At 50.6% G+C, this 12,205-nt stretch overlaps 1 protein-coding gene across 1 annotated transcript in view; it reads right to left on the bottom strand.

Annotated features, from left to right (window-relative positions):
• rcc1l (RCC1 like) overlaps positions 1–9,769 on the bottom strand; it is a 39,592-nt gene extending 29,823 nt beyond the window's left edge. Inside the window, exons 1-5 of the mRNA XM_080210437.1 lie at positions 9,512–9,769; positions 6,340–6,469; positions 5,304–5,432; positions 3,752–3,818; positions 453–504 (exon numbers count right to left, since the gene is read on the bottom strand). Coding sequence (XP_080066563.1) covers positions 453–504; positions 3,752–3,818; positions 5,304–5,432; positions 6,340–6,469; positions 9,512–9,757 — 624 coding nt within the window. The 5' untranslated portion in view covers positions 9,758–9,769. The remainder of the gene's footprint in view (positions 1–452; positions 505–3,751; positions 3,819–5,303; positions 5,433–6,339; positions 6,470–9,511) is intronic.
• Between the last annotated feature and the right edge of the window lie 2,436 nt (positions 9,770–12,205).

The following is a 12,205-nucleotide window of genomic DNA, read 5'->3' as shown; positions in this document are numbered from 1 at the left end:
TGGGTGTGACAAAAGTTGACAGCAGAGAGTGAGAGATGATATGGAGATATATCCAGACTGAGCCACACCGCGCTGGGAAGAGCCTGGACTAAGATTTAGGAAGTTAGTCCTGCACAAGTGAACAAACTGCAGCCTGGTTTAGTTTGAATGTCTGGCTTGAATCTTCCCTCAGTTTTCTATTCAGAGGCTAAACCTAGCAACACTGTCCTGGGTCACGCGAAAGGAGTGAGTGTCACTACTTCATAATTCCAGACGCTTTCGTTTAAAAGGAATTACTGCCAAACTCAAACTAGAGAATAATGTCACGGTGCATCACGTTGTGCTCGGCACCCATTTTAAACATGACAAACTGACAATCTTCATTCTGTTTCTCATAACTTTTTCCTGTGGTCTTTCACAAGCACTTTCAACTTTTCATCACATTTAGAGGAAAACAAGATTTCAGACCTCACCTCAACAACATTGTTATCCAATTCTTCAATCTGATGAATAATTTGGCTGCCACTGGGGAAAAAAAAACAGTACATGGTAAATAATGTACGTTGGTACAGTTAAAGACTGCTCTGTATTTTACAAAAAGCTGTGGGCTCTCACTGCTATAATAGAGCCTGACTGCAGACAGACGTACAAAACCCCTTGGAGTGGATAAATACCAGGATGGGGAGAAGCACCACATGTTACTGTGTCAGTAGCACCATCAAATTATAGGTAACATCATTATACATCACCACATATTGTGGCACGTACACTATTATTTAAACGCGTGCACGCTGCCGTTTGAGCTCATGTACACTACTGCTAAACACGTGTAAAGAAACTCGCCAGCCCTTTAACTTTATCTCCCCACCGGCCACTTCACCCACTCCCAAAATGCTTCTACATTGCCAGTACCCTGCCACCCATCGGCTCCTCACCATCCACTGTTGCCCTGCTGTCCACCACCACCACCATCCCCCACCCCCAGCATTCACACACACACACACATCAACGAATTCTATAGCTCCCACAATCATTCTCGTCCTATCGCTCACAGACTTTTGTCAAATCTAATCCAACTCTCATTCACTCTCAAAACCTTCTACATCCCACGCAGTCTAATCCAATTTGCCTGCTCATTCCAAAAATGATTGAAATTGAAAAAGCCAATCTAATGCAATGGATCAAAATCCCTTTCCCCGTTAATAGCCACTCTCCAGTAGCTTCCTCATGTTCTTTAGCAATTTAATAGTTCACAAACAACCCATGCTGGAGAATTATAAATCTAACTAATCTCTGCATAAATAAATGTTTCTAACCTTCCCAATAATTACTCACTTAAACTTCTAGCCTAGTTAGGCAGCAGAATAATTAATCACTGTTTACCTTAACATAATCCCAAGACTGCATTAGCTCAATCTTTAACCCTCTCATAGTTTGAAAAAAAAATCTAAATTCTAACCTCACCTGTACCACCTGTATCCCTGGCACCACAGCAAGGAGTCACACAACATCAGGTTAAAGTCCAACAGGTTTAATTCATAGCAAAAGTCACTAGCTTTCGGAACGGTGCTCCTTCTTCAGGTGAGTGGGAGTTCTGATCACAAACAGGGCATATAAAGAGACAAACTCAATTTACAAAATAATGGTTGGAATGTGAGTCTTTACAGCTAATCAAGTCTTAAAGGTACAGACAATGTGAGTGGAGGGTTAAGCACAGGTTAAAAAGACATCTATTGTCTCCAGACAGGACAGTTAGTGAGATTTTTCAAGCCCAGGCAAGTTATAGGGGTTACAGATAGAGTGACATGAACCAAAGATCCCGGTTGAGGCCGTCCTCATGTGTGTGGAACTTGGCTATCAGTCTCTGCTCCGCGACTCTGCGCTGTCGTGTGTTGTGAAGGTCGTCTTGGAGAATACTTACTGGAAGATTAGAGGCTGAATGCCCGTGACCACTGAAGTGTTCCCAACAGGAAGAGAACACTCTTGCCTGGTGATTGTCGAGCGGTGTTCATTCATCCATTGTCGTAGCGTCTGCATGGTCTCCCCAATGTACCATGCTTCGGGACATCCTTTCCTGCAGCGTATCAGATAGGTAACACTGGCCAAGTTGCAAGAGTATGTATCGTGTACCTGGTGGATGGGATTCTCACGTGAGATGATGTCACCTATGTTGATGATCCAGCATGTCTTGCAGAGGTTGCTGTGGCAGGGTTGTGTGGTGTTGTGGTCACTGTTCTCCTGAAGACTGGGTAGTTTGCTGCGAACAATGGTCTGCTTGAGGTTGTGGTTGCTTGAAGGCAAGAAGTGGGGGTGTGGGAATGGCCTTGGTGAGATGTTCGTCTTCATCAATGACGTGTTGAAGGTGCCAGAGAAGATGCTGCAGCTTCTCTGCTCTGGAGAAGTACTGGATGACGAAGGGTACTCAGTCCACCGTATCCCATGTTTGTCTTGTGAGGAGGTCAGTGTGGTTTTTCGCTGCGCTGTGTCGGAACTGTCGATCTGAGTCAAGCGCCATATCCTGTTCTTATGAGGGCATCTTTCAGCGTGTGGAGGTGTCTGTTATGATCCTCCTCATCTGAGCAGATCCTGTGTATACAAAGAGCTTGTCCGTGGGGAATGGCTTCTTTAACATTTAGGGTGGAAGCCGGAGAAGTGGAGCATTGTGAGGTTACCTGTGGGCTTGTGGTACTCGGCCAATGTTGTCTACCTGATACGCTGCAGGAAAGGATGTCCCGAGGCATGGTACATTGGGGAGACCATGCAGACGCTATGACAACGGATGAATGAACACCGCTCGATAATCACCAGGTAAGACTGCTCTCTTCCTGTTGGGGAACACTTCAGCGGTCACAGGCATTCGGTCTCTGATCTTCAGGTAAGCATTCTCCAAGGTGGCCTTCACAACAGAGTCACTGAGCAGAGACTGATAGCCAAGTTCCGCACATGAGGACGGCCTCAACCGGGATCTTGGGTTCACTATCTGTAACCCCCATGACATGCCTGGACTTGCAAAATCTCACTAACTGTCCTGTCTGGAGACAATACACATCTCTTTCATCTGTGCTTAACCCTCTCTACTCACATTGTCTGTACCTTTAAGACTTGGTTATCTGTAAAGACTCGCATTCCAACCATTATTTTGCAAATTGAGTTTGTGTCTTTATGTGCCCTGTTTGTGAATAGAACTCCCACTTACCTGATGAAGGGGCAGCGCTCTGAAAGCTAGTGGCTTTTGCTACCAAATAAACCTGTTGGACTTTAACCTGGTGTTGTGAGACTTCTTCGTGTTTACCCCAGTCCAACGCCGACATTCCACATCAAATATAGTATTGACATGCTGTGCTTGGTTGGAAGGATTAGGTTACATTTCAGCTTCACTTGAAGCAATTTTTAAAAGTGGCATCTTGGCCTTTTGGCTAAGATGTAAATGAGATCAAGCCTTGGAAGAGGAGCTATGCCTACTCCAATCAGCTTAGATCATGTAGATCAAGCCCAAGACAGAAGGTGAGAGCCCTGTCTTGGATCAGGAATGTCTCAACTTGTTGGGGCTCTGGATCGGACTTGATTTGATTGAATTGGAATAAAACCAAAAAAAAGTCTGGTACCAGCTGGGAGTCTGTGCTGGGAGTTACCATTACATCTCTTACACAATCCTCTGTGATATTGTTCGCCCTCTTCCATTTCCTGCTAATAAGTTTAGGTTTCTCTGACAACTGATCCTTGCCCAGTCAGGTTTGGGACTTGATCTGGTTGGGGGTAGACGAGAGCTCACCTATATATCTCGTTGTCCACAATCCTTCTTCCACACTGGCCATAGGCATTGTTTCCCATACTGAAAACTGTAAATAACAGAAACAAACTCCAACATGAGCTACCAACATTTGAACAAAATGCACCTACATCTGATAGGGTGAACAAACTCATATCTAAAGAACAAAGTACAAAGATTGGAGAGGGGAACTCTACTTTGCCAATTCCCACTGTGCAGTCTCTATCAAATTATAAGTAATCAGACAATAATATAACAATCTGATATTTATTGTTGCTTGGTGGTGCAGAACTTGAGCTTTGTTTAAAAAGAAAAGACATGATGTCAAATCTTTTCATCTTGCACTCATCAGGACACAAGAGCACCAAATTTCAAAGGGGACAACAATTTACACTGCATAAGAAAGTGTGCTAAATGGTTGGTAGGTTGGCTCTGGTTGACAAAAACATTGCCATGACAAATATTTCAGGATGCATTATCCTCCATGTTTTTGTTTATTTTAATAAAGGTGTGGTGTCTGAGCCTTTTTGGTTTGTATGCAAAGGACACGTCTATATACAAATATATGTAGCTTCTAGCAAGCAGGAGTGAGCTGCATCATGAGTCTAAATGATAATCTTGAATAGATCATTAGTGTCATTCTGAGCAGACTCAGGCATTCAGCCTCTGACCTTCGGGTAAGCATTCTCCAAGGCGGCCTTCACAACACACGACAGCGCAGAGTCGCTGAGCAGAGACTGATAGCCAAGTTCCGCACACATGAGGACGGTCTCAACAGGGATCTTGGGTTCATGTCGCACTATCTGTAACCCCCGTGACTTGCCTGGGTTTGCAAAACCTCACTTACTGTACTGTCTGGAGACAATACACATCTCTTTAAACTGTGATCAGTGCTCCTACCACTCACATTGTCAGCCACTTCAGGTCTTGAACAGCAGGTTAGGTGTAAGGATTCGCATTTTAAATCAGTAATCTCTAAACTGTCTGTGCTTTATATGCTCTGTCTGAGGCCAGAACTCTCCATTCACCTGACGAAGAGGCTGTCCCCTCGAAAGCTTGTGAGAATATTATCAAATAAATAGGTTGGACTAAAACCTGGTGTTGTCAGACTTTTTACAGACTCAGGATATCAGCTTTTGACATCCTTCTTAAAATGTGGCGCCCTGCACTGACCACGATACTCCTGGTCTAGCCAGAGTTTGTGAATAAACAATACTTCTGATTTAATCCTAAAGAGAGTTTGCTATGAGTCACTTTACAATTACATTAGGCGGGGGCCAGCCATGGTAAACACACAGGGATATGGGGATAGAGCGAAGGGGAGGGCTGGGATAGGAGTCTCTTTCGGAGAGTCAGTGCAAACTTTCTGCATTGTAGGGACTCTGTGTTTTTTCTAATAATCAAAATTGATTTCACAACATGCTTGGGAAACATGGCAATGCATTTCAAAAATTAAAATGCTGCGTTTACAGACAGACAGCAAGAGAATAAAGCTGTTTGATTTTCTCTCCTGTCCATGACGCACAGAATAAAAGCTAAATTATGAGATACAGACCGCCTTCATTATCTGTCAGCAGCAGTGAGTGTGCTCTCCCACAGGACACCTGAACCACACGCGTCTCCTGAGGCTTCTCCAGAGGTAACGGGACTGGTGACGGTTCCAGGACAAAGTCATAACCCTTGGCTGAAACAGGATTCATAACAGCACTGTAACATGTTCACGAGAGCAGGACATGCTTTCATATTCATACTGAAGGTCTTAGCTCTGTTTTACATCAACTGTCCCACATCACGGTCTTCCCAGCCTCAAGGCACTCGCATACATCACTAGCCACATCACCCTGGAGAGATCTTTGTTATAAAAACACATCTTCTCAATTAAAAAAAGTTCTACACTCTAAGGAATCACCAAACACAATCCCACCCAGGCCCTACCCCATATCCCTACATATTATATCCACTAATCCCTCTAATCTCCGCTACCCTAGACACTAGGGCAATTTCTTAGCATGGCCAATCAACCTAACCCGCACATCTTTGTGTAGTTTCATACCCTCCCCTCCAAACCTAACTTTGTTTAAAATTGAAATTTAATATTGTACCCAACTATCTTTTGGAAACTTGCTAATTAGCCCCACAAGAGAAACTTGAAAATAGCAGCCCCCCCCGGGCCCCTCCCCTCCTCATGTGAAAAGGTTGGGTGAGATTGTCTAGATGATCCCAGGGCTTGCTCAACACCATATTAGCACTAAACACAGCCACGTTGGGGTTCAGTAACTCACTCCTGTCCTAGCTAAGATCAAGTGTAGCATTGATGTGCTGCACTTGTTTGAAGTCATGAGGTTACACTGAGGTTTCATTTGAAGCAATTTTCTAAAGCACCATCTTGGCCTTTTGGCTAAGATGCAAATGAGATCAAGCCTTGGAGAAGGAGCTGCGCCTACTCCGATCAGCTTGGATCATGTAAATCAAGCCCAAGACAGGCGATGAGAGCCCTGTCTTGTAAACTTGGATTGGGAATGTCTCAACTTGTTGGAACTCTGAATTGGACTTGATTGGATTGAATTGGATACACACAAAAAAAAACTCACTTCTGTCTCCCCGACTCCGATGGAATCCAATCTGGGAATCTTTGTTTAGCCCCATTCCCCAGACCTTAGTAATGTCACGGGTTTGTGAAGCCAGTAAAGTGAATCCATAGCCACAAGCAGCAGATGTGATCTATTAAAGACACAAGGATTGTATTGTACATTTCTCCTTTGGATTCACCACACTAAACCTTCAACACATTGAAACACAATCTCTTGTGTTTGTAAACTGGGCTCATTCTGTATGGGTACTCCATCTTAAATCAGCTCTGGGTAATCATTATCCTTGATCAAACCAGGTCACACAACAGGAAAACCAAACCCTACCCTCACCTACCCTCCCCGCCCCCTCACACACACACACACAACTGCCCACTGTCTCAGCAGCGAGGGGACCCCATCCTTATCCAGATATCCGCTGCACTCCCACCTCACCATCTCTAACTCAATCCCTCCAATTCTCCCTCCTCCTCCTCCACCCCAACCTCACTGTCTCCGAGTCCATAATTCCCCATCACTCCTCTTTGCCCTCGTCCCTTACACTTCCTGCCTTCCTCCCCATTCCCCATTTTCACTCCCGCCTGCTTTCCCCACCCTCCTCCATTCCCCTGCTCCACCATCTCCCTCCTTTCCCATTTCCCTACCCCTCTCCCCTTCCCTCCCCTACCCCCTTCCCCCTCTCCTCTTCCCTCCCCTACCCCCTTCCCCCTCTCCTCTTCCTTCCCCCACCCCTATCCCTCTCTCCCTCTTCCCCACCCCCTCCCCCTCCATCCTACCCCATCCCCTCCTCCCTCACCCCTCTCCACCCCCATTCTCCCCCCTCCCCACTTGCACCCCCTCCCTCCCCACTCACCCCGCCTCCCTCACTCTCCTCCCTACTCCCTTCTCTCTCTTCTCCCTCCTCAACCCTTGCCCACCCCTTCTCTCCTCCTCTCTCCTCACACACCTTCTTCCACCCCCCTCCCTTCTCCTCTCCTCCTTGCCCACTTCTCCCTCCCATCTCCACCCCATCCCTCCCTCCTCTGCCCCTCCCCTACACTCCTCCCCACTCCCTCTCCCTTTCACTTCATTCCACCCTCCTCCCTGTCCCCTCACTCCCCCACCCCTCCTCCCCTTTCCCTCGCCTCCACCTCCCCTCTCTCCCCACACTACCCCCTCCCCTTCTCCCTCTCCTCGCTCCACCTCACTCTCCCCCTTACTCCTTCCCCCTCCCACCCCTCACCTCCCTCCCTGCCCCACTCCTCCTCACATTCCTCCCCCCCCACCTCAGCCTCCTTCTCGCCCCTCTCCTCTCCCCCCTCTCCATCCCTCCCCCCTCCCCTTCCCACTCCAACCTCTCTCCCCACCAGCCCCCTCCCCACATCCTCCTCCCATCCCTTTACTCTATCCCCGTTTCCACCCCTCTGACCCTTCTCCCTACTCCCCCTCCCACCTCTGCCCCTCCCTCATGCCCCTCCCCACCCGCTCCTCCCCTACCGCTTCCCCTGCTCCCCTCCTCCCTGCACACCACCGCCCCCTGCCCCCTCCCCTTCTCTCCCCATCTCCCCCTCCTCCTCCCCCCTTCCCCCCATCTGTCCTCCTCCCTTCTCCCTCTCCCACACCCCCCCCACTCATCCCTCCCCCTCCTCCCATCCCCACCCCTTCTCCCTCCTTACCCCCTCCCGCTCCCACCTCCCTCCCCCTCCTCCCATCCTCACTCCCTCTCCCTCCCTCTAACCTCCTCTCTTCCCCCCTCCCTCACCTCCCCCATACCCCTTTTCTCCCCACCTCCCCCCGACCCTCGCTCCCCTCCCCCACTCCGCTTCTCCCCCCTTTCCCCTCCCCTCACTCCCTCCCTCCCTCACTCCACCCTCTCCCTCCCCTCTCTCTTCTCTGCCCAACCCCCATCCTCTCCTTGTTCCCTTCAGATCTGTCCCTCTGGTCCCCTTTTCTCCCCCATTCCCCTCTTTCTCCCATCTCCCCCATCCTCTCCCCCTTGCCCCCTCCCTTCCCCACCACCTCCCTCTCCCCGTTTGCCCACTCCCTCTCCCCCACTCCCTTTGTCCCTACACTCGCCCCACTCCCTCTCCTCACTCCCCCTCTCTTTCTGCTTGATGCCTCCCCTCCCTCTTTGCCTTAGCACCCTCCTCTTTGTCCTACACCCCACTCCCTACTCACCCTCCACCACACCCCACCCCCTAACCTCACCCCACAACCCCCACCCTCCTCCACACCCCACCCCGCTCCCCCTTGCCCCCCCCACACCCCACCCCGCTCCCCCTTGCCCCCCCACACCCCACTCACCCCAACTCCCCTCCCCACCCCCACACCCCCTCCCCACCCCCCCTCCCCACCCCTCACCACCCCCACTCCCCCTCCCCCCACACCCCCACCCCTGCCCCCACACCCCTCCCCCCACCCCGGCCCCACACCCCTCCCCCCCGGCCCCACACCCCTCCCCCCACCCCGGCCCCACACCCCTCCCCCCACCCCGGCCCCACACCCCTCCCCCCACCCCTGCCCCACCCCCCTCCCCCTCTCCCCCCCCACCCCCCCCACACCCCTCCTCCTCTCCCCCCCCACCCCCCCACACCCCTCCTCCTCCCCTCCTCTCCCCCCCCACCCCCCCCCTCACCCCCCCTCCTCTCCCCCTCTCCCCCCCCACCCCCCCTCCTCTCCCCCCCCACCCCCCTCCCCCTCTCCCCCCCCCACCCCCCTCCCACACCCCCCCTCCTCTCCCCCCCCACCCCCCTCCCCCTCTCCCCCCCCCACCCCCCTCCCACACCCCCCCTCCTCTCCCCCCCCACCCCCCTCCCCCTCTCCCCCCCCCACCCCCCTCCCACACCCCCCCTCCTCTCCCCCTCTCCCCCCCCACCCCCCCTCCTCTCCCCCCCCACCCCCCCCACACCCCTCCTCCTCTCCCCCTCTCCCCCCCCACCCCCCCTCCTCTCCCCCCCCCCTCTCCCCCCCCACCCCCCCTCCTCTCCCCCCCTCCCCCCCACCCCCCCTCCCCCACCCCCCCTCCTCTCCCCCCCTCCCCCACCCCCCCCTCCCCCCCTCTCCCCCCCACCTCACCCCACCCCACCCCCTCACCCCACCCCCACCCCCTCACCCCACCCCCACACCCCACCCCCACACCCCACCCCCACACCCCACCCCCACACCCCACCCCCACACCCCACCCCCACCCCCTCACCCGCTGCTGCAGCTCCAGCCGCCGGGGTCTCACTTGACTCTGTCTGGGGCTCCCTCTCGGGCTGTGGGGCAGCAGCAACTGCGGGAGGCCCAGGGCTCCGGTGTGGGCGAATCCCCAGACAAACAGGCGGCTGCTCCTGCGGCCCTTGCCCATGTAGCGGGTCAGGGGCTCCCGGGCATCGCGCAGGCCCCGGGCCGGCACCACGGCCCACAGGAGGTCACAGCCGCGGCTCAGCATGGCCGCCATGTTGATGAGGGCAGCCGCTTAAAGCGGCAATACAGCTGTGTGGATGGTGGACCCCACCATGGGGAAAGGAGCAGTCCAGGGGGGGACCCACAAAGTGGGGGCTGCTACTCTTTAAGCCCTAAACTTACTGGTAGTTATACTGCATATGGTCTCTCCATCAGGGGGAAAAAACCTTTAAAATTATTTTCCCATGAAACAAACTTTTAAGCTCCTGGCTGATCATGGTGTGAAGATTTTAAAGGGAAAGAATTATTTTAGGTTTCTACAGAGCAACTTTTATAAACTCGGGGCACTGCATTCCAGATTGAGCCAGCTGATACATTTGATACTGCAGAAAATTCCAATAACCAACACACACACAGCAAGATCCCACAAACAGCGTGCGATAAATGACCAGATAGTGCTGTTCATTCAATGTTAAATATCAGTCAGGATACTGGAGGAAGCTGCCAGCTCTGCAAGTCATGCAGTCTTTTACACCCACCCAAGACACAGAGCCTCAGTTTAATCTGAAAAGCACTCTTCAAGATGGTGACTCACAGCCACATTCACACTAGCAGATAAGGATGGATAATAAATATCCCCTGAAGTATTTTGTGAAAGTATCAGAATTCTGTAAGTATTCATTTGTTTCACTTTCCTTGCTTTACGGGAGGAAATCTGCCACCCTTACCCTGTCTGGCCTACGTATGTGGCCCAGGCCCACAGCAGTACGGGTGACTCTGAGCTACCCTCTGAGCAAGTCACTCAGTTGTATTTATAAAGCAGCTCACCAACATCTTTTTAAAGGGAAGACAGAGACAGCAGACAGAGTCAGGAGGACAGGTTGAGATAACACATGTTTAGCTTCCACTGTTCTTGAGAGATCTGACGTGTATGAACATACGAATAAGGAGCAAGAGTAGGCCACTTGGCCGTTTAAACCTGCTCCACCATTCAAAAATATCACGGCTGATTCGATTTAACTTCAAGCCCATATTCTTACCGATCCTCAATAACCTTTCACCTCTTCTTAAATCAAGAATCTAATTACCTCTTCCTTAAAAATATTCAAAGGTTTTGCTTCCACCAACTTTTGAGGAAGAGAGTTCCAGAGAGTCTCAACCCTCAGAAAAAAATTCTCCTCATCTCTCTCTCTTAAATGAGTGACCTCTTATTTTTAAACCGTGACCTCCCCCAGTTCTATATTCTCACATCCTCTCCACCTCCACCCTGTCAATACCCCTCAGGATCTGCAGCAGATACAAGCCTAGTATGTCCTTTGAACAGCTTCTAATGCATCTTTCCTTAAAGGAGACCAATACTGTACACAGTGCTCCAGATGCGATCTCACATCTGTCCTGTATAACTGAAGCAAAATCAATGTAATCAACTCCCTCCACACAATAACATTCTGTCAGCTTTCCCAATTGCTTGCTGTAACTGGAAATGAACCTTTTGTGATTAATGTGCTAGACTCCAGATCCCTCTGCAGTCTTACACCATTGAGATAACTTTTTTTATTGCGAAAATGGACAATTTCACCATAGCCCACAGTATTCTCATTAAGTTTCTTGTCCACCCACTTAACCTACCTATATTCCTTTAAGCCTCCTTACATCCTCTTCACAACTCACTTATCTTTGTGTTGTCAGCACATAAATCATTTATATAAATTGTAAAAAGTTGCAGCCCCAGCACTGATCCCTGTGGCACTACATTCTGCCAACCAGAAAAAGACCCATTCATGTCAACACTCTTTCATGTTAAACGTCAGGAGTGTGATGGAATACTCTCCAATTGCCTGGTGAGTACAGACACAACACTCAAGAAGCTCAACATCATCCAGGGCAAAGCAGCACGCTTGACTGATACCCCATCCACTTCCACTCCCTCCACTGCCAACAGACACTGGCAGCTGTGTGTACCATCTACAAGATGCATTGCAACAACTCACCAAGTCTCCTTAGGCAGCACCTTCTATCTAGAACTATCTAGATCTTATTAATGATCTGGATGAGGGTATAGTTGGGTGGATTAGTAAATTTGCTGATGACACCGAAGTCAGAGGTGTGGTAGATTGTGAGGAAGGGTGTCATAGTTTACAGGGAGACTTAGACAGGTTGCAGAGCTGGGCCGAGAGGTGGCGGATGGAGTTTAATGCGGAAAAGTGTGAGGTAATTCACTTTGGTAGGAATAACAGATGTGTTGAGTATAAGGCTAACGGGAGGACTTTGAATAGTGTGGATGAACAGAGGGATCTAGGTGTATGTGTACATAGATCCCTGAAAGTTGGGAATCAAGTAGATAAGGTTGTTAAGAAGGCATACGGTGTCTTGGCGTTTATTGGTAGGGGGATTGAATTTAGGAGTCGCAGCGTCATGTTGCAACTGTACACAACTCTGGTGCGGCCGCACTTGGAGTACTGTGCGCAGTTCTGGTCCCCACATTACAGGAAGGATGTGGAGG

The sequence above is a fragment of the Carcharhinus amblyrhynchos genome, chromosome 23, assembly GCF_965287045.1.
Source record: "Carcharhinus amblyrhynchos chromosome 23, sCarAmb.v2.hapA, whole genome shotgun sequence".
Lineage (NCBI taxonomy): Eukaryota > Metazoa > Chordata > Chondrichthyes > Carcharhiniformes > Carcharhinidae > Carcharhinus > Carcharhinus amblyrhynchos.
Note: the sequence above shows the minus strand (reverse complement) of the source record. Positions and strands in the feature narration are given on the sequence as shown.